The 25014-nt window shown below is 52.1% G+C and overlaps 2 protein-coding genes across 3 annotated transcripts; both read left to right on the top strand.

Moving 5' to 3' along the window:
- The first annotated feature begins 6800 nt into the window (after positions 1–6800).
- On the top strand, positions 6801–24996 carry LOC127681227 (bone morphogenetic protein 8B). 2 transcript variants are annotated; one of them, XM_052177262.1, is made up of 7 exons: positions 6801–7128; positions 15480–15669; positions 16066–16214; positions 22321–22515; positions 22955–23034; positions 23413–23577; positions 24846–24996. In XM_052177262.1, the coding sequence occupies exons 1-7, from the start codon at positions 6801–6803 to the stop codon at positions 24993–24995; spliced, it is 1257 nt and encodes a 418-aa protein (XP_052033222.1). In that variant the 3' UTR covers position 24996. The 2 variants fall into 2 exon arrangements, with proteins under 2 accessions (XP_052033222.1, XP_052033223.1); XM_052177263.1 differs by having other exon boundaries at positions 23413–23523.
- Positions 17204–18794, top strand: LOC127681226 (succinyl-CoA:3-ketoacid coenzyme A transferase 2B, mitochondrial). Its single transcript, XM_052177261.1, has one exon. The coding sequence runs from the start codon at positions 17204–17206 to the stop codon at positions 18764–18766; it is 1563 nt and encodes a 520-aa protein (XP_052033221.1). The 3' UTR covers positions 18767–18794.
- Positions 24997–25014: the final 18 nt, after the last annotated feature.

A 25014-nucleotide genomic window follows, 5' to 3' on the forward strand; every position in this document is an offset into this window, starting at 1 on the left:
GTTTGTCAATCTTATGAAAATTTTCAAAGATCTAACTCTTTGGGTTTGTGTATTGTTCTTTTATAACAATCTAGAAAATTTCTTCCTAATATTTATGATTCCTTGCTGTCTCCTGGGTTTAGGATGGGTCCCTTCTTGTTTTTCAAGTCACGGAGGTACATTATTAGGCTGTTTATTGAGACCTCTGAAGGTTTTTCGGTTTGCTTTTGTTTTCATTTGGTTTCAGATTGTTTTGTTTTTTAAGTGAGGGGGGAGGGGTCTCTTTATATAACTCTGACTGTCTACAACCTAAATGTAGACCAGGTTGGTCTTGAACTCACAGAGATGTGCCTACCTCTGCCTCTCAAGTGCTGGTTTAAAGGTGTGCACCACCACAAACACCTTTTAAAGTTTTTGAAATATAATCACTTATCTATGAACTATGCTCTGTGAATGCAAATGTCCAGTAACTATTCTAAAAAAAAAAGAGAGTAACATTCTTAGTCATTAGAAATATGCAAAGTAAAACTGCTTTGGAAGACTACCTCACTCCAGTCAAGATGGCTATTACCAAAAAATCTGACAACTGTTGTAAAGGATTGTGGGAAGAGAAGTCCTTAGTCACTGCTGGTGGGAGCATCCATTAATAACACAGAAGTCAGTTTAGAAGCTCTTCCAAAAACTAGAACTAGCATGGGACCCAGCTATACCTGTTGATAGAAATCCATCAACAGAAGAATGATAACGAAAGTGTGATGTATATACACAATGGGATATTATTCAGAAAAATGAAGTCTGTGGGAAAATAGATGGACCCAACAGTGCAAATAGTAAGGAAGGTAACTCATACTCAGAAAGGAAACAAAACCCACTACATGTTCTGCTTCATATGGGGATCCCAGCCTATAATGTGCACACATCTGTAAGCAGGTGTAAGTGTGGCTACAGTCTAAAGCTTAGAAAGGAGGCAGCAGGGGAGAGGGGCTGAAGAGATGGCTCAGCAGTTAAGAGCACTGACTGCTCTTCCAGAGGTCCTGAGTTCAATTCCCAGCAACCACATGGTGACTTATAACCTAGAGTGTACTCATATCTATAGAATAAATAGATAATTCTTTTTTTAAAAAAAGCCATCTATGGCCTATAGGAAAGGGTAGAATAGAAGGTGGGACATCCAGGAGGCAGAAAGAATTCTGAGATAGAACCAGATGTGAGATTTAGCTGGAAAGATATGATGAGATGGATACATGGTCCTTACACACAGGTAACCAGCCACATGGCAGAATGTAGGTTTAAAAAAAAAAAGGTTGTTTCAGTTATGATCTTGTCAGTGAAGAGTCTAACTATACGGCCAAGGTATTTGTAAATATATTTTGAGTCTGAATCTTATTCCTGGGAACATGGGACTGGGAGGAAAAACTGGAACACAACTTCAACAGTTCCCCTACTACTACCACATGTGTATTGTATACACACACACACACAAACACACACACACACACATGCACACACACACAAAGGGCATTGGATCCCATTCCAGATGGTTGTGAGCCACCATATGGTTACTGGGAATTGAACTCAGGACCTCTGAAGGAGCAGCCAGTGCTCTTAACCACTGAGCCATCTCTCCAGCCCTATCGTGGTCTTTTATACACAAGTTGACCTTGCTACATAGTTGAGAATGACCTTAAACTCCCAATTCTCCGGCCTTCATTTCCAAAGAACCGAGGTTGCAGGTGTGCCCACCATCCTCCGCGTTCTCCTTGCCGTGCCCACATCTTCTTTCATTAAGGTATCTAAGAATGTCTAGCTTTTATGTGGAAGTCATCAGCCGAAGATGAACTGGCCCAAGGAATGGATTTTATGTAACTATTTTGTTGTTGTTATCAGGGTCGAAGCATGAGCCTTGTTGGGTCATTATGCTCATTTGTTTCTTTAGGATGGGTGAGCAGACCCTGGGAATATGATAGACTGGATTTTCTTAGCATTTTGTAGACACCAGCCATGGAGGCAAGTGAGGTGCCCTCTGGCCCCTCAGTGGTCATCAAAATAGTCAGTGCAAAGTCTCTGTTCCCTAATCCTGCGGTAGGACTGATTAGATTGATTAGATCAGAAAATGCTGCTCCCCCTCCACCCACTGCACCTCAAGGAACAAGGACTAAGTGCTCTTTGGCCGACACAGCAAATAGACTGGTAGAGACAGGCGAGGAAGAAGGTGTGCTCATGCAGGTAGAAAGGAAATCAGGAGAGGTGGTGTTTTAAAGTGTCCTAGACAGATGAGACCAGACAGCCACTCTCAGACCATGAAGTCACATGTTCACAGGATCAGGAATGTCACACCTGGGGTGACAGGAGCAGTGAGTAGGAGGTAGGTGGTCAGGTGGAACAGTGGAGAAGGTTGGCACTGGGACAGTGACAGATGTCAGGTCAATGGGTTGCTGGTCACCTGATCCCACAGTGCCTGCCAGGCCCCCAGGATGTGGTCCTCAGACAAATAAAATTATGACCCAACCAATTTGGAAAGTGCTGAGCCAAAGAAAAATGTCTGTGAGCATGATATGGAGGTAGGTGGTTCTCTGTTACTTCCAGACAGCCAAGGCTACATAATGAGATTCTGTCTCAAAACAAACAAATCCACCAATTATGTATAGTTAATATATACTAATAAGAAACACTTAACAAAACACATCAATAACAAAATAGAAAAAAGTAAAGAGCGCTGGTGAGATGGCTCAGGGGTTAAGAGCACGGAATGCTCTTCTGAAGGTTCTGAGTTCAAATCCCAGCAACCACATGGTGGCTCACAACCATCTGTTATGGGATCTGATGCCCTCTTCTGGTGTGTCTGAAGACAGCTACAGTGTACTTACATATAATAAATAAAGGTCCTATTTATTGAAAAAAAAAAAAGAAAAGAAAGAAAAAAGAAAAAGAAAGAGCATTCCTACCCAAACTAAACATGTTTCTTTGCCTGCGGGGCTTAGAACTAGGTGCTAGGTACATTTGAACTCTCCCAAGGGGTGTTTGCACAAAACAGTGTTCACCAAATTCATCTCATAGGAAAACTCAGAACAAAACAAAATTTCAACATGTGAACTTCTAAGAAGTGAAATTCACTGCACACTGTGTGTGTGTGTGTGTGTGTGTGTGTTTGTGTGTGTGTGCATGTGCGCAGGCATGTGGAGGTCAGAGACCAACCTCTGGTGCTCCTCCTCATCTACCACCTCATTTGAGGCAGGAAGTTTTCTATTGTTCACCACTGCGCATACCAGGCTAGCTGGCCATCAAGTAACTGGAGATTCTAGTGTCTCTGACCCCATGTTGCTATGGGAACACAGTGATTCCAGATAGATGCAATCACATTCACTTTTACATGGGTTCTGGGAATCCAAACTCAGTTCCTCGTGCTTAGCTTATCCAGAAACTACTTTACCCACTGAGCCTCTCGTTAGCCCAACGGGCTAACATTCACCTAGACATTCATCCGGGAGAGAATCAGGATGTGTGGGTCATGAGGGACTCTGGATGAGGAGATCAGACAGAAGTTGTAGTTACCCTAGGTAGGAGAGGATCTTTATGAGCCTCCCGAGGTTTCATCGGGAGGCTGGGATATTTGTGAGCTCTCTGGTTTCTGGCTTAAGTCATGTTGCATCTGTCTCCGACTAAACTCAGTATCTAGCTCGGTGCTATGACTGTACTTGGCGTTGGAAGTGATCAGGTGATGGTCTGAAGTCTCATCAGGAAGGGCTTGTCACCACGGCACAAGTCCAGTGGAGAACGGTACTGTTGAGTCCAGGGTGAGAGGGGAGGAAGGTGAGGCGGTCATCAGTGTTCTCCTGATGGTCCAGGGCGGGGTGTTACAGAGGAAGGTGGCTCTGCTGGCTTTCCTTGTGCGGCTGTAACAGGAGAGATGCTCTGCCCTTTACTGTGTCAGACTCACATACATTTGATAATAATGCCCACCGCTGGCAAGGTGAAGGAAACCCTCATCCTGTTTGAGCAAGAGACAAAAATGTGTCAGAAATAGGTGCATATTTATCTTGACCAAATATCTACCTTTGAAATATATTTTGGAAATATTAAAATACCTGTGGATAGGCACAGGGCATTTTATGAGCTTGTTTGTAACATATGTAATATAAAAACACAACTGTATTATTTAAAATAATGGACTTCATTAAATAAATGATGGCAGTTATAAGGGTAAACCATGAAGCCAGTGTAACTTTAATTTTTTTCAAAACCTACTTTTAATGATGGTTCTTAAATGCTATAACCTCCCTTCTAGCCATCACCTACCAGAGGTAATGGGAAAGAAAGGGTATGGGGGAAGTGGACCTGTTAGAAATAGTTCTTTGGAGCAGTTCCTATCTGCATTGTCAGGAAATCAGCAGTTGAGTTCAGAGGTCAGCAGCAGCAACTCAGTCCAATCGCAAACAGTTCACAGATATACCAGAAGTCCAGTTCGGTAGTGTCTGGATAGCAGCAGCGGTGTCACGACTTAGCAGGAACAGCCAGGCCTCAGTTGACTCGGCTCACGTCAGCCGGAGGAACCAGGATCAACAGGAACGCCAGGAAAAGCTCTCAGCTGTGCCTCTTTCAACCAAGATCAATGAAGATGAGAGACCAGGAAGTGTTGAGCTATGCAAGCAAGCAAAGCTAGGCCCAGCCTCTGTCACTGTCTATCAAGTCCTCCCTCCAAACATCACGTGTCCTCCACGTGTCTTGCCTCAGCACAGGAGTCTTAGCAAAATTCCACCTGAGTCTGTCTCAGGTGACATCACTCTGCCAATCGGCCAGAGTTGGAAGTAGCAAAAAGGTATAGCACACCACCACAAGATTTTTGGCGCTTTTCTCTCTATGGAGTCCTGACAAATGGAGCTTACGCAGTGTTAGGTGGACCAATACATTTGTGTTGTTAGAAAAGAATCCTTTATCACGTGTCCTTTCACGTGCTGGCTTTAGCAGAACATCCTCTCACCTGTGTCCACTTCAGGAAAAACACTCCCTCACACGTTTGACCCAGCAAAAAACCACCCAACACTTTCCAGAGAACCCTTAAGGTTCCACTTCAAGCCAGTTTTAAATATTTGAGAAGTATAATGGCAAAATGTTGGAATATATCATTGAGTACAGTGAATGCAATCATGGTTTGTGTGGTAACCAATCTACAAGGCTGAGACTTTAGTTCAGTGTTTGAACGTTTATTTAGCATGTACAAGGCTCTGGTTGCAATCCTCAGCCCTGCAACACACACACACACACACACACACACACAAGAGAGAGAGAGAGAGAGAGAGAGAGAGAGAGAGAGAGAGAGAGAGAGAGAGAGAGAGAGCGCACTCTGTCTGCCTCCATCATCAGCACCTAAGTCCATCCTCATTTGAACCCATCTTTGCCTTCAGTATCTTGTCTCACCTAGTCACTTTCAACGGTTACTTGACATATCCATTGTCTTTATGGGACTTTGAAACAGTATGGAAATTGACATGTGGGTTCCGTTAGAAGACTAGTGTGTGCTTGATGCACAACTGAAAGACTGCATTAAGGATTTAATATTTAAAACTTTGAGGGGCTCGAGAGATGGTTCAGTGGCTAAGACTGACTGTTTTTCCAGAGGTCCTGAGTTCAATTCCCAGTGACCACATGGTAGTTCGCAACCATCTATAATGGGATCCAGTGCTCTCTTCTGGTGTGTCTGAAGACAGCAATCAAATCAATCAATCAATCAATCTTTTAAAAAATACTTTTAAAGGTTCATATCAAGATGATTCTGGCGGCGTGCTTTATTTGGAATATTATTTTGAATCCATGCTAAAAAGTCCATAATTGGACAAAACCCTTATGTAGCACACTGCCTGTTAAGCCCTTTAAAGTATATCTCTTTTGGTAGCCTCTCCAGCAGCCAGCCACCCTGTGCCTGAAGCTCTCAAGTTCCATTGTTGTGCGGCATGAGGTAAGATGTTTAAGTTCAGTGTGCCTGGGTTTCCCTTCTCCGGGATACTCCAGAGTCAGTCTGGAGTTGGATCAGCCAGCAGTGTGGTCTGTCTGGGCCCGGCCAAGAACTTTCGAGGAGAGCCAATAACTTGGCGCACAGAACCAGCGCTCATCGGTGAAGGAGGCGTCTTCAGGCTGCGCTCCCGGGACAGTGGGGAACGCGCCTACGGCCGAGTCCGGGCCCTGGCAGCTTCATGGCGACCGAATGTACTCCACCCTCGAGGCACGGTTGGCATCCGCCCCACCTCGACCGCCCGACCTATGGGCGCTTCCGGAGACGCGTGGCTGCGGGTCCTACCCCAGCTCCGGGACTTGGGAGCTCGCCCAACGCAGAACGATCCACCCCAAGGTGCAGGTGCCTGCTTCAGACACACCGACGGATCTGCGCGGAGCCCGGGCTGTGCCCAGGCAGTTGGATGGGGACCCAGGACACCCAGGATGGTTTCTCCTCCACCCCCGATACCCGCCTCCGGGTCTCACTCATCCCCACCCCTACCCCGGCTCCCGTAGTAGTAGCAGTATAGACACCCTGAGGACCGGTGTCCGCGCTCGGGCCCGCCCCCGAGTCCCCATTGGTTGAGTTCAGTCAGAGGAGGAGTCAAGGGAGCGCTCTGGGTTCTAGTCCCTGAAGGCCGGTCCTGGGACACTCGCGAGTCGGCATCCCGCGGACCCACGTTGCTCTGCGGGACCTACAGGCGGGGTGGCAGCCTGTCGAGCGCGTGGTGCCCAGTAGAGCTGCCCGCGACAGGTGCGAACTCGGGATCCTGTGCGCTGTCCCTTCCTTGACGTCGAGGAGTCGCTGGATGCGAGTTCGCTGAACGTCCGAGATGGCTGCGCGTCCCGGGCTCCTCTGGCTGCTGGGCCTGGCTCTGTCCGTGCTGGGCGGCGGCCACCTCTCGCGTGCCCCGCACGTCTTTCCCCAGCGTCGACTGGGAGTACGCGAGCCCCGCGACGTGCAGCGCGAGATCCGGGAGGTGCTGGGGCTGCCGGGGCGGCCCCGATCCCGAGCACCTCTCGGGGCTGCCCAGCAGCCAGCGTCTGCGCCCCTCTTTATGTTGGACCTGTACCGTGCCATGACGGATGACAGCGGCGGCGGCGGGCCCCCGCAGCCTCACCTGGACCGTGCTGACCTGATTATGAGCTTTGTCAACATAGGTGAGTTGGGGAGGGACCCAGGGTGTCTGCAGTCTCCACGTGGAGAGCGCATGGCTGCCGGTCTTGGAGGGACTCTCCTAGCCACCTGACTAGGGATGCTGTCCTCTAGGTGCGTGAGGCACCTGGATCACCTGGGAAGCAAGGACTATAGGGGTGAGGTCTGGAAGGTCTGAGTGCTAGCGCGGGCTTCCCAGGCCTTATCTCATCATGACACCTAGGAGTAGTAATCTGGTGATGCCCAGGTCCCCTAGGTGGCACTGGAAGACAGTCCCGGGGAGGCTGATGAGTAAACACACCGTGATGATGCTGTCACTGTGATAAACGCAGCCTTGAAGAGAGGGACAAAGTTCAGTGCGGAAACCTGTGGTCATATCAAAGTGACCAGAGCTGACCCTCATGTCCGGACAGCAGGTTCTTTCTGTGCAGTAGGAAGTGGGTGGGTGGGGTGCGGTGTCAGGAGGTGGAGTGGACAGACTCAGACATGACTGTAGTCTTGTGGGCCTGGGCCCCAGCGGCTGGACCTTGGCCTGGCATGGAGTCAGGCCAGTGAGTGACCCAAGGGGCAGCTGTGAATCCATTCTCCCAAAGAGTGGCTCCTCCTTTCTCCAGGTATATCTAGACATCAGGCAGCCTGGGAATGGGGTTGGGTACCAGGACTTGACCTGAGAGAAGGGAAAGGCCTTGGCGTGGCCACTGGCCCCTTGTTCCCACTGCTCGTCCTCCCAGCAGCATAAGGAACAGCCAGTCTCTTATTTCCTGGGCAAGGTGAGGAAGGCAGTGGCACCCTGGAAACTACCTGAGAAGTCCCAGGCTGTGTGGGTCTGCAGCCAGCATTCAGTTTTGTGACATTCTTTCCAGGGGAAGGAGAACCTTTCAGAATGTAAACAGAGTGTAGAGGGTAGTGGGAGGCCACCTGAAGGTAGGAAAAGGACAACCAAACCTGATCTACGACTGCTGGTGGCTAGATGGAGTGGGTGTGGGGATGGGGGAGGGGCAGGGAGGGGTGGGGAGGGGTGGGGGTGGGGGACACAGTGAAGGACAAGGTGGTTCTTAGGCAGTGCTGAGAGCCCGTACCTAGGAGGGGCTGCAGCCACTGGGATCTAGAGACAGCATTCCTGCTCAGAGACCAGGCTTGCGTCCTTAGGACACACTACATGTGGAACCTGAAACTGGCTCTCCATCCTTAGGACAGGCTGACCTACAGTGCAGGAATAGAAAAGCTGAACATAGCATTGCCCAAGAATGTCCCCAGGGGAACCTCTGATCAAAATGAGTCACCACCCAGCCCAGGCCTTACTCCCCTCCCCCAGCTTTCTCTCTGGATCAAGACAGGAGCAGCCCTGGTGGGAACTGCTGCTGCTGCGAACAGAGCAGGGCCCAATACCAACATGCGCCTTTGGAGATGCCATTTGCTCTCTCCAGGCTCGACACTACTCCCTTCTGGGACTCCTAGTAGATCACTAGAGATGGCGAATGGGCAAGCAGAAAGCCTGTGGAGAGCGAGCCTGGTCCCAGCCCTGACGAGCTTTACCCGTGCTACCAGGAGCTTAGCCTTGTGCATGTGACAACATAGGTCTCAAGTGAGCTGGCCATGCTCATGCTGTAATCCCAGCACTCAGGAGGCTGACAAGAGGATTGCTACGGTTTCAAGGACAATCTGGGCTTCAGAGTGAGACCCTGTGTCAAAACCCACATACAAACACAGAGAGAGGGCATAAGGTAGATGTTCCGTCTGTCTGTCTGTCTTATAGATTCTAAATAGCCAACCGAAAGCTGTGTGCCCTGTGTTTAGGATTTTCTTCCAGTCCAGAAGATCTTTGACCTTTCACATTCTTCAGTTTGGTGTTGGCTTCTAGCAACAGCATGTGAATTGTTTGGGAATCCCTGCTTTATGGACTCAGATTAAATGGCTAGCCCAGGCACACATAGCAGGTCTACAGCCACATCCATAGTTATGAATTCCAAACTGTGGCTTGTGGGTTTTTTTGTGTTTTGGGTTTTTTTTTTGTTTTTTTGTTTTTTGTTTTTTGTTTTTTGTTTTGCTTTTACCAAGTCATACTTCCATTTTACCTGAGTGTCCAGTAGGATCTGTGGAATTAAAATGCAGGTCTATATTCAGTGAAATCTCAGTGTCTTCCTTATTTTGACACATTGGCCACACTAGTAAACTCCCAACTACAGTGATTGTTTCCCTGGTTATTATCGGGTCCTGAGTGTCAGACACGTGCCCAGATGCTGTGCTCTTGGCAAGCCAGGCTGATCCTGGAGGCCAGAGCCCTGGAACCAGCATGCCACTGACAGCAGCAGCGACCCTGTGGAGCAGGTGTGACAGCAGATTCCTGACCCCAGTGTCCCTGTGCTCAGGGAATGGCGAGCCCAGAGCTAAGCTGGCGCTCTCAGCACCAGACCCTGACTCTCGTCCCCTCCCGGACCTACCCTTAGTCCCTGCTTGTCCCTGCCCACGTGTCCTCCTCTCTGTGTGCAGCTTCTTCCAGGCATCTGAGTGATAGTATCAGGAAAACGAGATGCCTCCCAGCCCTGATCATTGGGTCTGTTTCAGAGGAACCTGCTGGCTCACTGCCCTGTCCCTGGCTGGGTGGCCTCAGGCCCTCCTCTCCTTCCCAAGGCAGAAGGAGGCAGGAAGGACCAGCTCTGCCCATGCCGGTGGACAGGAAGGTGGCTCTGTTCTGGATGGGGAAACCGAGGCACAAACAGCACTAACAGGCAGAGTCCAGGCAGGACCATAATGGAGCCATCAGCATATGCACTGACCCCTTTCCCAGCCCAGGAGCTTTTATTCCCGAGGCCTCCGATGGCCAAGGGCTGGGGCAGCAATGAAGTGTGGTGGCCGGGTATGAAAGAGTAAGTCTGTGAGCAGTAGAGACCCGGCCATGGCCTCCCTCTGCTGCCAGCTCTGCGGCCAGAAACCTTCTCATCACTGACCTCAGGCTCACTTCCTTTGGCTCTTACCCAGGGAATTCCTTCATTTCTTCACTCATTCATTCACTCATTCATTCATTTCTTCCACAAGTAGTCATGCAGTGCCTACTATGTGCTAGGAGGCCCTGCTTCTGGTTCCAGTTGTGAGGGCAGTCACGCTGCCTGTGTTCTTTGAGAGAGACAGAGAATGCATATATGTGCCAGGCCTCTTAGCACATACTAGGCACTGCATGACTACTTGTGGAATGGATGAATGAATGAATGAGTGAGTGAAGAAATGAAGGAATTCCCTGCATAGATGATTGTTAGGGATGATAGGCCCCCACCCCCACCCCATTTGGAGACAAGAGAACCTGAGAAGGGTTGGGCCAAGGGACTTCTGACCTGGGACTCACACAGAAACAATTCCCATCCTTATGCTGTGCCTACTCTTACTGTGTGGTCTGTCCTTTCCTGGTCCCCCTCTCTGAACCTGTTTCCCCTTCTGTGACATGGAGATGCTCATCTTAGGAGCTGCCAGGGCTGAGTGAGATGACAGCTGTGCTGGCCACATGCCCAGACCTCCGCATCTGTTCCTGCATTTGCATCCACAGGACAGTGAGGCTCAGAGAGGGTTGTGCTAGTCCCAAGGCCACACAGCAGTTCATATGCATCCAATGCTTATGCCTTCCTGGTAGCTGCTTTATCTTCAGCCTGGGGCCTGTCCTGTCCCTAGATGCATTGAGAGCTACTGTATTAGACTAAATGTGGATGCACGCTGTAAGCTGAGAATCCTGTTCCTAAACTGGGTTCATATAGTCGGTATATAAAATTCAAACCATCCAAAATCAGGGGCTCCTATGGGAAACCTGATTTTAGTAGCCAGTCCTCCGAGACTTTTTGATTTTTATTGGCAAAATTTCACTTGGCCTGTTTTATTTCAAAATGCATTACCTTTTATTACCCATGTGCTGGGTTCCAAGCAGCCACCTTGCCTGCTCGGCTTTTTCCGTGGGTTCTGAGGTCTGAATTTCCAACCTCCTGCTTCCACAGGAGGCTTTTTGCCAGTCAGTATCTCCCCAGTCTTTGTTTCTGGTCTTGTTTTCGGACTTGAATTTGATTGAATGAGTAGCCCACAATTTATTCATATTCATTTATTATTAATGGCTACCTGGTTATTTCCAGTTTGGGGTTACTTGAATGAAGTTGCTTTGACCTGGGCCTAATGATGTTGCCTTTTAGACCTACTCACTTGGAAGCTGAGGCAGAGGCATCTCTAGTTTGAGGCTTGCCTGGGAATTTACTGAGATCCTGAATGCAAATTCTAATAACAAAAAAAAAGAAAGAAAGAAAGAAAGAAAGAAAAGAAAAGAAAAGAAAAGAAAAGAAAGAAGAAAAAAGGCAGATCAAACCATGTCTCATCTCTCCTGGGACCTTGCCTTTCCTGGGCGAGTACTTCTACCACTGAACTGCACCCAAGACCACATCCATTTTTTAAAAAGTCTTTATAGATCACCACCTTCCCCAGCCTTCCTCAGTTTGAACGATGCTACATGTCTTAGGAGGTTTGGCCTTTTCTGCCTGTCAGATCTGGGGTCACAGCCAGCCCACATTGTTCCCGGTTCTAGAGAAACTGAACAATATGGAGACAGGCCAGAGTAGATTCTCCACAGCCCTTGTACCACCGCCTATAGCACATCTGTGTGCAGGTGCTCAGGGCAGACTGGCTGAGGGGAAGGAGTCAGGGAGCACGGAGAGCTGCATCCCGTGAGGTGCATGTGGGCTGTCCCTCACCATCCCTGTGGTGGCAGCAGTGAGCACATCTCTGAGTACCTCCTGACAGCCCCAGTTCCATCAGACCCAGGGGGGGGGGGGAGGGGGCGGGGTAAGGTGGCTTCCTTGTGGACAGAACATGGTGAGAGTCACCTCCGCCCAATTACACTACTATTGCACTCCAGGTCCACGCACTTCCATGGCTGAGTCTGAAAGTCCATGTTAACGGACCTTGAGTGTGCGTGAGACCTTGGCAAAGAACCTTTTCTGGGCCTCAGTCTTCTCTCTCTGAACCCCAACCCTGAAGACTTCAGTTCTTACCCAAACTGTGCTCGCCCTTTCCTACTGCTGGGGATTCCTCTAGGGATGAGTCATGGGGTAGAGACTAACACTAAGGCCACCACCTCACTGAAGCCACCTCCTCTCCCCTCAGGCAAGAGGGGATGTGACCACATTCTTGAGTTTCTTCTGGAGGAATTGGTCCTTGGTCACACTCCCTGGGAATTGTTTTGTACCTCGGCAGGCTTGATGTGGCCGCCTGTGCGGGTGTTCCCTTTTAATTTGGGGTCTGGAGCCAGCTGAGGACTGGACTGGTAATTATGTGTGCAGAGCAGTTTTTGGAAACAGCCTATGAAGGAAATCAATGGGAGGGAAACTCAGCTGAAAATACCTCAGGAGTGAGGCTGGGCCTCACCACTGCGCTGAGGCTCCTGGTGGGAGAAATTCCTTCAGGTGCAGAATGCACAGGTCACCAACCCCAGGGCCCCACAGCAGCACAAGGCAGTTAAAGCCCGGCCCCTCTTCCTCAGGGCCTGGGGAACCTGTCCCCACCCTCGAGGGCCCCATCAGGGAAGGAAGCAAACCTCAGAGCAAGCGCAGACATCAGTGTCTGGAGGGGACTCACTGTGATGTGGTCGCACAGACCAGCAGCAGCACCCCAGCCCTGGGAGCTGTGAGTGATGGACACGGAGCCAAAGTCCCGGGAAGAGCAGAGGCTGCCCTCTGTCCACGGAACACAGCAGCTTAATGGGTGGCGCGCAGCATCCACCGGACATGTTCAGCTACTGCCCTAAAGAGCTACCATCTAGAGGGGCACCTCAGTCAGGGACAGAACACACTGATGACACAAGGGAAGGGGACAGACCCACAGCCTGGTTCACATTCCACCACTCACAGAAGTCAAAGCAGGAAATCAAGCAGGGCAGGAACCTGGTGCCAGGAACTGAAGCAGAAACCACAGAGAAATGCAGCTCACTGGCTGGCTCACCGTGGCTTGTGTAGCCTCCTTAGACAGCTCAGGAGTACTTGTCACCATACACAGTGGGCTGGGTCCTCACGTGTCAATCATAAGACAGTACCACACAGGCTCGCCCAGTCTTATGGAGGCATTGTCTCAATTGTGGGTTCCTCTTCTCAGATAAGTCTAGCTTTTGTCAGAGTGACATGAACTAACCAGCACAGGTACCTGATGAAAACCAAGTATAGCTTCCTCTGTGGCCAGGACATTGCTTTTACCATGTCTTTTCATGGTTTTGCCAAGCATGTCTGGATTACTTGAACAGAATGGTCAGTTCACACGATTTTGCGAAATGCCTCTGCACAGCATTTCTGTCAGTGTTGCATGCCTTATCTGCTGACAGTTACCTGTCTGATCTTACTTGTGACTCTCTCAAAGGCTGACCCAAAAGCACCCTGTGGGAAGCATTCGACCCGTCTCCATCATTCTAGAACCCGTGGCTCCTTAATACTGCCAACAAAGAAATGACATTGCCTAGCTGGGGGAGGGGCAGGGAGGCAATGATGCTGCGACCAAACCCTACACCTCACGTTTACAAGATTTCTCTTTTTAAGTCATCACATTCTATTTTTTCTTTTTGAGACAGGGTTTCACAGTGTGGCCCCAGCCTGTGTACCCGTGTAGACCAGGCTGGCTCAGACTCATAGAGCTCTGTGTGTCTCGGCCTGGGTGCTGGCTTTAAAGGCATGGGTTCCTCTCTTGTCTTTTTAAACCTCCTTAGTGCTGGGCTTAACTGGCTTGCTCACTTTGGTCCCCTCCCCCACTCACCCCACCACCTGGGACCGTGAGCAGAGAACTACATCTGTTAGAGAAAGATTGTAGAACTTCAAAGACACCCGGAGGTGCTGTGGGACTCTATCCTTTCTGCCCTGGGCAGGGCCAGAGCCTCCCCCTGCCCCTACAGAGTCCTCACAGAAAGATAGAAAGCGGTCTCCAGGTTTGCTTGGGCAGTTTAACCTAGTGCTTTCTAGAACCAGCTTGTGATCAGCAAGCCTAGTAGTGAGAGAGAGAGAGAGAGAGAGAATTGTTAAATACTTGGAAACCCCTAATTAAAATCTGTTAGGTTTGGGGAAGGCACAGCTGCTTTAAGCCCTGCTTTCTGGAAACACAGATATCTCAGCATTTGAAAGCAAAAGGAGGATCTGGTATACACTTTTGATGTGTGATAGCCCCAGCCCACTGTGTATGGTGGCGAATAGTTCTTGGCTGTTGAAGTAGGCTAAACAAGCCACGGTGAGCCAGCCAGTAAGCAGCATTTCTCTATAGTTTCTATTTTAGCCCTCGGGAGGCAGAGGCAGGTGGATCTCTGTGAGTTTGAGGCCAGTCTGGTCTACACAGTGAATTCCCGGACAGCCAGGACTGTACAGAGAAACTTTTTCTCAACCCCAACTCCCTCCAACCCCTGACAAAACAAAAACACAAAACAAACAACAAAAAGCAAAAACAAAAAAAGACAGTGCAGGGATGCTCCCTAATTGCTCCACCTTGGGCATGCATGTCTGTGCAGTTGGATACAAGTAGGATTCGTTCTTCAGACTTGGCCTCTGCCTTGACAGCTGCATCCACCCTGGGCTCTCCTGGTTGGGCCATAGTCTCTGAGACTTTGTGGCTCCCTAGCTCTGCGCGCTCCAGCTCACCACAGGCTTGAACCACTTAGCTCACTGCTGTGGGTATGTGGGTAGGTAGCACACCCCTCACCCGTGCAGACTGGCTAGCCTGTGCTAACTGCTAAGACATTGTGCCATGTGGGGCAGACATCTCCAGGATGTGATGGCCTGTCAAAGGCTTGTCATCCCACTTTAATGTCTTTTTCTTTCTACCTCTGTTCCACTTTCCTTCTGTCCCTAAAGGAAATGTGGGTCCTTTGTCCTCTGGTTGCTGGCACCGTGCCCCTCCCTTCCCTAAGGCCCTTCTGCTGCTGACCTGGTGATGTGACCTGCACTGTACACAGCCTCTCCCAGAACACTGAAACTCAGGCACAGCCCTCCCAGGCCCGCTCAGCTGTCACACAAGCGCAGGCTCCGGGAGTCCTGTCCCACTGAAACTCAGCCAATTATGTCCCTGTCCACGGGGCTCTTCCCCGAGGATGGAGTTGTTTCTCTACCTTGGACCAATGTCCATCTTGCCACTGGCCTGGGAGCTCTGAGAGGAGGCTCTGCCACTCACCTGTGGGCCCAGGGGCATGCAGGGCACTCCCTCAGTTTCCCACTACCCCACCTTCTGGGAGCTGGTGGGCACCCAGGGCAGACACAAGCCTGTGTGGAGAGCAGGCACGGGCCCCACGCAGGCTGCTTGGGGTCCTACTCTGAACACAAGCCATCCTGGCTCCTGGCGATGACCCCACTCCCACTTTGTCCTCCAGTGGAGCGAGACCGTACCCTGGGCTCCCAGGAGCCTCACTGGAAGGAATTCCACTTTGACCTGACCCAGATCCCGGCCGGGGAGGCTGTCACGGCTGCCGAGTTCCGGATTTACAAAGAGCCCAGCATCCACCCGCTCAACACGACCCTCCACATCAGCATGTTTGAAGTGGTCCAGGAGCACTCCAACAGGTACCGTCCCTCTTCCCGGTGCCCACCCACTCTCATAGCCTCACGGTCTAGTCTCTGGCAGGGGTCCTGCACGAGGGTGCATTTCCAAGAAAGGAAAGGGAAGCCTCCTGGGAGAGGGGTCTCAGACATGAGAAAGGGGCTTGGCCTGGAACTCCTGCCCTGTCACTCTGGCTGTGGGGCCCTCACTAGGCCACAGCACTGAGCCACTGAGCCAGTGTCCCCATCAGCACATGGACTCTAAAGTGCTAAGGGTTGATGATCAGGGAAATGTGGTAGCAAAGGGGGCCAGCCCAGAGCCAAGCAGGGAAGAGGCTCTGAGAGTGGTGCCCAGGCAGGCACAAGATACAGGTGCCAGCCTCCCTCAGCCCTTGGTTAATTGTTCTTTCATGTCCACAGGGAGTCTGACTTGTTCTTTTTGGATCTTCAGACGCTCCGATCTGAGGATGAGGGCTGGCTGGTGCTGGACATCACAGCAGCCAGTGACCGATGGCTGCCGAACCATCACAGGGACCTGGGACTCCGCCTCTATGTGGAAACCGCAGATGGTGAGGCTCCAGGACTTAGCAGGGAGCTGCCCTGGGGGTCTTGGGAGGTGGTTCCAGCAGAGGCCCCCAGGCCAGTACACAGAGCCCTCTCACCTGAGGGGAGGGTGTTGGGAAGGGAGATGTTTAGCCTTTCTGAGGACAGGCAGACTGGTGAGGTCCTGGACATGGCGAGGCCCCAGCCAGGAATGCCTTCTGCTCCCTCATACACAGCAACTGACCTCCTGAGAGCCGGGATCCTCTCCAGGAAAACAGTCCTCTCTGGGCAGCAGGCCTCCACTCTGACAGGTTCTGTACTAGGAAGGAGGGGTGGGGGGTGGAGCTCTGCAGCCCAGGTTTTCAGAGCGCAGAGCCTGTAACTGCAGAGCTCTGAAGAGTTGTAACTCAGCACCGAAGTCTGTTTCCTGGGATACAGAGATTTATACTTCACTCACAGGGGTTTCCTGGGACGTTTCCTTTCTGTAGGGCAGGGAGGACAGGAAGGACAACAGGGCAGAAACCTGGTCTCTCTGGAGTCCAGCAAAAGCTGGAGGATAACTTGGAAGGAGAGGACAGACAGGTGGCAGGCAGGGGTCACTCTGAGTTCAGGAAAAGTGACAAGGTGAGTTAGAGGAGTTTAACAGCAGGGGGTAACAGATGGGGCTGTGGCTTAAAAGACCTTCAGCCCCTCCCTCCAGGAAGGGGATCCTAACCTGGCTCTGCCCCACCCCCACTCTTCCCCAGGGTGAGCTCTCTTGGGTACAGTGTAGCCCGACCCTCAGAGCCAGTTGTCAGCAGCATTAAAGGGGTTTGGAGTGTCTGTCCAAGGCTCTTGAGAGACAGGCAGGGATGGCCAAGGTTGTCCTCAGCTGACTGAGTCCCACGGCCTCCCTGGCAGTGTCCTCCTCCCTGCTCTGTGACGCAGCGCAGAGGCAGTGCGCCGCCGCTCTCACAAGGCGCACCTGGCCTTTCCCTCTCTGTCCGGGAGCTGGGAGCCCCGTGGCCGGTGGACGATGGCGGCGCTGAGGCTTCTGGCCTGGGCGCTCCCACGCGGGCTCTCTCTTCACCGCCCACGGCCCGCGCTGCCCCACAGCCTTGTCCGCCGCTATGCTTCGGACCGCAGCGGGAGTGTCCAATTCTACACCGACCCGGTGAAGGCGGTGGAGGGCGTCAAGGATGGGTCGACCGTCATGCTCGGGGGCTTCGGGCTCTGCGGCATCCCCGAGAACCTGATCGGGGCGCTGAAGACCAAGGGCGTGAAGAACCTAAAGATCGTCAGCAGCAACGTGGGCGTGGACGACTTCGGCCTGGGCATCTTGCTGGCCTCCAAGCAGGTCAAGCGCGTGGTGTGCTCCTACCTGGGGGAGAACGCACTCTGCGAGAAGCTCTACCTGGCGGGCGAGCTGGAACTGGAGATGACGCCGCAGGGAACCCTGGCCGAGCGCATCCGCGCGGCTGGCGCGGGCGTGCCCGCCTTCTACACACCCACGGGCTACGGCACGCTGGTGCAGGAAGGGGGCTCCCCGATCCGGTACTCGCCCGAAGGCCACCTGCTTACCCTAAGTGAGCCGCGGGAAGTGCGCGAGTTCGAGGGCCGCCACTACCTGCTGGAGCATGCTATCCACGCTGACTTCGCCCTGATCAAGGGCTGGAAGGCCGACCGTTCGGGCAACGTGATCTTCAGGGGCAGCGCGCGCAACTTCAACGTGCCCATGTGCAAGGCCGCGGACATCTCCGTGGTGGAGGTGGAGGAGATCGTGGACGTGGGTACTTTCGCCCCGGAGGACATCCACATCCCCAACATCTACGTGAACCGCGTGATCAAGGGGCCGAGGTTCGAGAAGCGCATCGAGCGCCTGACCACGCGTGACAGCAAGCCCGCGCCCGGCAGCAAAGTGGATGACCCCTCCAGGACACGCATCATCAAGCGCGCGGCTCTCGAGTTCGAGGACGGCATGTATGCCAATCTGGGCATCGGCATCCCGCTCTTGGCCAGCAACTACATCAGCCCCAAGATGACCGTCTACCTGCACAGTGAAAACGGGATCCTGGGCTTGGGCCCGTTCCCTTTGAAAAATCAGGTAGATGCCGACATCATCAACGCAGGCAAGCAGACAGTGACGGTGATTCCCGGGGGCTGTTTCTTCGCCAGCGATGACTCTTTTGCCATGATCCGCGGCGGACACCTCCAACTGACCATGCTCGGGGCCATGCAAGTTTCTCAGTACGGCGACCTGGCCAACTGGATGGTGCCAGGCAAGAAGGTGAAGGGCATGGGCGGGGCCATGGACTTGGTGTCTGGTAAGAAGACCAAAGTGGTGGTCACCATGGAACACTCCACCAAGACAAAGGAGCACAAGATCTTAGACAAATGCACCATGCCACTGACCGGCAAGGGCTGCGTGGATCTCATCATCACCGAGAAGGCGGTGTTTGACGTGGACCCGAGTAAGGGGCTGACGCTGGTGGAGATGTGGGAGGGCTCCTCCATAGATGACATCAAGGCCACCACAGGCTGTCCGTTTGCGGTGAGCCCCAACCTCAAGCCCATGCAGCAGATTAAGACCGATGCTTGAGCAGCCCTCCAGGGCTGATCTGCCACTTAGTAACAACTGGACATCTCGGCGGCACCTGACCACTGTGCCACACTGGCTCCTCGGGCTTCCTGCTGCTAGATGGTATCTACCAAGGGCCACGTGGTTTTAATTAAAAACCAAACACGAGCCTATGTGTCCTGTCCCTAACTAAAGCTTCTGAGCAAACCGTTTCACAACACTCGTCTCCCTCTCCCACTTTCGGTGACATTCACATACAAGGCTCCAGAGGGTTCTCTGGGAGGTCTCAACACCAGCGCTGCCCTCATAACTGAGCCAGGAAACATGGAGAAAGCCACGGGGCAGGAAGACATCCTACCCAGAGTGCACCGGGTGCTGCTTTACTGCTGCCAGGAAATGCAGAACTGTGGATCCCTGATCAGGAGGAGGAACGCGTCATCTTGTCCCTCTGCATTGTCTTCTTGGGTCCTCGTTTCCGTTCTTAACTTTTTTTTCCTGAATCCTGCCTGCACCAGCCTTCCTCTTGGGAGATGCTTGTGCGTCCCTAGAAGGCAGGCAGGTGCGGTTCCTGTGGGATCAGACTTTGGGAAGGTGCTTGGTGCTGGTACTCCCCCTGGGAGACCCACTGTGCACTAACAGTCCCAGTGTGTGTAGGGACAGGCTGGGCCTTAGCACAGGTGGAATCTACAATCTAATCAATGGCACGGGTGGATTCTTACCTAGTAAAGTGCAGTATCCAGTGTTGTCTAAACCATACTCACACTCTCTTCCGGAAGTCCCGCTGTCCTGACTTCCTGACCCCAGTGTGGCAGTTCTGGGATCTGTCATTCTGAATCTTCAGCTCACAACTAATGTGAGAAAATTGTGTGTGTGTGTGTGTGTGTGTGTGTGTACATGTGTTCACGCCCTGAGAAGCATTCACCTCCCCTTCATGCGTTTCTATCCAGAGCTGGGAAGCCTGGTGCCCACTGTTTGTTAGGGTCTGATCTAATGACGGGGACCGGGAGCAAAGCTGGTAGGACAGGTGCACTCCGGCCTGGGCAAGGCCGCTTCTCCAGGCCTCTCCGAAACAGCGCAGCCTCAGTCCCTCTAAGCTTCTGTTCCACCCTCACTCAGGCCTCTGCCGTGTGCTGGGCAGCGTAGGCGTCGCTGTCTGTGGCATGGTCAATGGGTCTTCATTTGTGAACCATAAACGGGAACCTTGGCTTCTCTGCACCATGGGCTCTCAGTCCAGCCCACCTTACCTTGAGAGCCTCCAAACGTCCCCAGTCCCCGCACAGCAACTCCCCACTCTGGCTTTGACGAGTCCAGCCAGGGGCTGCTCTGAAGCTGCTGTGTGCCCAGAAGAGCCTGGAAGACCAGTTACACAAAAGAAAAACAAATGCGGCCAAGCCTGGAGCACTGGTGGCCTCTGTGTCCCCAGAAGTCAGGGCTCGGGGACTTCACAGTAAGTAACAGGGACACAAGGCCTGCCCTGGGTCCAAGCCTGCCCCTTGTGTCATTTGTGGGTCTGATACTGTGGCTTTCAAGGCCTTCCTGCTCACAGCTGCTCGGTCCTCCCAGTGTGTGGCCCTGCGCCCTCCCCAGCTCTCCCTCTGTGCCTGAGACTCTGGCTCCTCACAGCCCCTGCTCCCCACCATCCTCACCCTGCCTCCCATCCTTCCTGCCTGACCCATCTGGGTCTCTTCCCAGGGCGGGACACACCTGCAGCTCTCCAAGCCCTGCCCCACAGCTCTGGGCCACATTCCTGGGATCGAGTCTCATAGCTGCCACATTTGTTGGTGGCAGGTGAAGTCACAGGTCAAAGGTTGAATTGATGAGTTTTTCTTTCAAGTGGCTGTGAACACCTGGTGTGGAGCCCAGCTTTGTGAAGGGTTCGCCTTTGAGTGGACTGTCTGTGACAGGCAGAGGCCTTGACCTCAGTGTGTAAGGAAGAGCCTGGCAGAGTGCAAGTCGTGTAAACAGACGAGTGCATGCACATATGAGTGTGTGGTGTTTTATGGTTTTGTGTTGGGGTTGTACCTGCAGCTTCATATTTACTAGGCAGGCGCTCTACTACTGAGCCTGGCCTCAGCCCTGTGGGTTCTTGTACACGCCTTCCAGGGCCTTGGGCACACTGAGAACTCTTCCTCTGAGCCACATCAGTGTCTGAGAGTTTATCTGTGCACACACATGCATGTGTGTGTGTGCACTGGTTCGTGTAACAAGTCAGGTGAACAACAGCCCTGTGTTAGTGATATATAACCGTGAGCATGGTCGGGCTTTGGTGTGGGATCTCACACAGCCAGGAGGGAAATGGTTTGAGTTGTATTCTGACACCAGAAGGGAACTTGGCTGCAGATGGGAGGTGAAACCCCCAAAGTGAGCTGCTGTGTGTGCCTGGGTGTTCTGGAGACTCATTCTGAGGTTGTTACACTGGTTGGCTGGGTTTTTAATGGTACTTTGTATTTATGATTTGAAGATTTCATACATATATACAATGTTTTTTGATCAAATCCATCCCCCAGCGCCTACTTCTTCCTCTCATGCTTCCCTGTCTGCTTCCCTTTCTTATTGGTTAGTCCACTCTGCTGCCCATCTGCAGGTAGATGTGCGGCCATCCTCTGGAGTGGAGACAACCTACTAGCAATCAGATCTGTGTGGTGTGTTTTTTGTTAAAAGCAGGATTTCAAGTAGGCTATGCTGGCCTCCAGCTCAGTGTGTAACAGAAGATGACTGAACTCTCTCCTGCCCCCCATCTTCCTGCCTTTACTTTCTGTGCATTTGTAGGCTGATCCACCACACCAGCATAATAGAGTGCTTCTGCATTTAGAAAGAACAGGGGACACAGGCAGGGACACTAGGAAAGCCAGAGCTAGTGATGGAGGCTGCTCTCCTGTGCTGTCTGTGGAGGCATCTGCTGTCCTTAGTGGATCTGGGGTGAAATCCCCCTATACAGGTTCCACTCTCCCTGTGGACAGGGCTCTGGTCTGTCTCCCTGAAGCCCCTCCTTTCCTTGAAGCCATCGGCTGTCCTAGTGAGCACACCCTTGGCACTGGAGTGAGCAGGATGTGAACTGAACCCTCAACTTTGTGACTGCTCTGACTTCTGTCCCTGTTCTGCCTGGGGCCTTGGTTGTGGGAACCAGAGAGGCAGCAAATGTCCTGCCCTTACATGAGCAAGCTTGCCATGCTGGGAGAATGAGCCCAAGGTTTGTCCTTGCAGAGGCTACCATTAGTTGGTGTGTCATGAACCAGAAAGTGTAGGCTGATAGGACCAGGTATTGGGTCATCAAACCAAGAAAAATCCCTAAACTTAAGTATTCCTGGTAGAGGACTCTGGTAATCTGAGTAGGCTATGACTTAGGGTACCATGAAAATATACTGAGTAAATTAATGAGTGAACTCCTTAATAGCTGTCAAATGTTTCCCAAGTCAGGTTAGCAGTAGCAGGGACTCCTGTGGCTACTGAGGTCCCTGTTCACCTCATACCTGTTGGCCAGCATGCTTGGGTTGGTCTCCAGATGAGGAAACAGGTTCATATATGCCATACCACCACCCACAAGTCAGTCTCTCTCTCCTGCCTCTGTCTCCCAGGGCACAGCATGGATCCTGGCCTGGCTGGTCTGCTTGGACGACAAGCACCTCACTCCAGACAGCCTTTCATGGTTGGTTTCTTCAGGGCTAGCCGGAGTTCTGTGAGGACCCCTCGAACAGCAAGGCCACTGAAGAAGCAACAGCTAAATCACATCAACCAGCTGTTGCACTCCAACACATACCTAGGAATCTCTGGTGAGAGCAAAGCTGGGATCTGAGGCCTCCTTTAGAGTGGAGTCCCTTCCAGTCCCTCGGGTAGGTTTGACGGCAGCTCCTTGCCCCCCAGAGTATGCCTGGCAGGGAACATGGGCTACATCTGACCATCTGCAGAGGAAAGCAGAAGCTGTGTGTGTCCTGGGTCCGCTTGGGGTGTTCTCTGGAGTATCTGGAGGCCTCCCAGGCAGCAAGGTGAGAGATCTTGCTGAACACAGCCATAGCCTGTGGTGATGGAGGCACAAAAGGACCATGGAGCTGGGTCACGGCATGAGCAGGGATCCAGAAGTGGAACTGGTGATCCCAGTGGTTTACGGTTCCTATTGTCCATTGTAAAAGTGCCTGTCACATCACCTCCAGGAGTACCCATGGCAACTCTGTAGGGCAGGACCTGAATAGACTGTGCTTCTTGTCCCTGCAGATGATGGCCACGGCTCCCACGGCAGAGAGGTTTGCCGCAGGCATGAGCTCTACGTCAGCTTCCGTGACCTCGGCTGGCTGGTAATTTCTGCTTTTCCTCTGCCCGCCACCTGCAGACCCTGGTGCCCCCGGGGTGGGGGTGGAGCTCCTGTGCCTTTAATGGGTATAAAAGCCATGAAAATGAAGGCAGCCTGCGCTCTGTCCAGTAAGCCATCAGCACTCCAATAGGGAAACTGAGGCTGGGTGGGCAGGACCTCTGGGCTCTTCCTGCTACAGCTGCTGCAGGAGGTATAGGGGCAGCTGTGGAGGAGATGGCAGAGGGGGTCAGGTGTGAAGGGCAGAGCTGGGGTCCAGCCTCACCTGCTGAGGCCGCTGAGGGTCACTGAGTGATGAGGGCACACAGCCTCAGGTCATCCTGAGGTGTTATGCCATTGACATGACTCCCTTTCCCACCCACAGGACTCTGTCATTGCCCCCCAGGGCTACTCTGCCTATTACTGTGCCGGAGAGTGCATCTACCCACTGAACTCCTGCATGAACTCCACCAACCACGCCACTATGCAGGCCCTGGTCAGTATCACAGTGCCTTTCCTGGGACCCGAGGGACCAGACAGGCATGAGGGTGCAAAGAAAGAACAATGGCAAAAGGGAACTTTCTCTGCAGACTCAGCCATGACGTTTGGTTTCTGCCCCTCAGTAAATGCTCACATGGGTGTGTCTGGACAGACATCTGAGCCCACAACAGATGGGCTGTGTACACACAACATGTGTCCTGTGTATCCTGATAGATCTGGCCCGATGCTCACATGTGCTCACCCATAACGCTTGGCTGGGCATCTCACGAACCCTCAGCTCTTTGGGGAACTGGCTCCTCCTTGACCTGTTTCCCCACTTCTTTCCTGGCTGCCTGCAGTCCCAGGTTTAGGACTGATAAGCTGCAGTCTGAGACACTCTGTGCTGGCAGAAGTTGTTAGCAAGAAGGCAGCTACAACAGCTTTTTGCCCATATGTTTGTGCTCGTAGAATCTGGTATTGAGACTTCCTTCTAGAACATTCTATCTGGAATCCTAGCACCCCACCACCCTTGGTCTGTGTTTACCTAATAGGCAATTTTGTTACATGATGCTCTAGAGCAGTAGTTCTCAACCTGTGGGTCATGACTTCTTTGGAGGTCTGGTCACATATCACAAATAGCAGGTATTTTACATTATGATGATTCATCACAGTAGCAAAGTTACAGTTATGAAGTAGCAACTAAGTAATATTACAGCTGGGGGAATCACCACAAGGTTAGGAGCTGTATTAAAGGGTCAACGCATTAGGAAGGTTACAATGCGTTGTAGAGCTCTAGAGCGAGCATCAGGACAAGAACTGCTTTGAGCCACTATGACAGTGTCCTCTCACAAAAGCCGCACTGCTGTTTGCTGGGTGCCTGGAACAGCTGTCCAGAGAGATGGCAGCAAGCGAATGCTTTAAAGATGGGTAGGACTGGCACCGGTTTCAAGCTCAGTGACACCACCAGACAGCCTTGTCTTAGAAGTTGAGACTGAGCCACATCAAGGTTGGGGGCCGGGTGTTCTTGATTTTATCTGTTTGTTCCATGAACATTTCTAGTTCCATCTGCAAAAGAGACTGTCCCTTCCAGAGATGACACCAACCTGGTAGGGATATAGTAAAAAAAAGCACAGAACAGTATGGGAGAGTGGGGTCGCAGAGGGTGCCCCATCGTACCCAGTGCCGAGACCAGCGAGTCTTGACGGCTGTGGGCAGGACACATGTGCAGGGAGGGAACCTGCCCTGGCTACGGGTCGTGGGTCGTCAAAGGCCCTGGAAGGGTGGTGGGTGGGAGGTGGGACCATCAGGCTCACGTGCTACCGCATCCCTTCCTACTAGGTACATCTGATGAAGCCAGACGTCATCCCCAAGGTGTGCTGTGTGCCTACTGAGCTGAGTGCCATTTCCCTGCTCTACTACGACAGAAACAACAATGTCATCCTGCGCAGGGAGCGCAACATGGTAGTCCAGGCCTGTGGCTGCCACTGAGTCCCTGCCCGACAGCCTG

This window comes from Apodemus sylvaticus, chromosome 3 (genome assembly GCF_947179515.1).
Source record: "Apodemus sylvaticus chromosome 3, mApoSyl1.1, whole genome shotgun sequence".
NCBI classification, from domain to species: Eukaryota; Metazoa; Chordata; class Mammalia; order Rodentia; family Muridae; genus Apodemus; species Apodemus sylvaticus.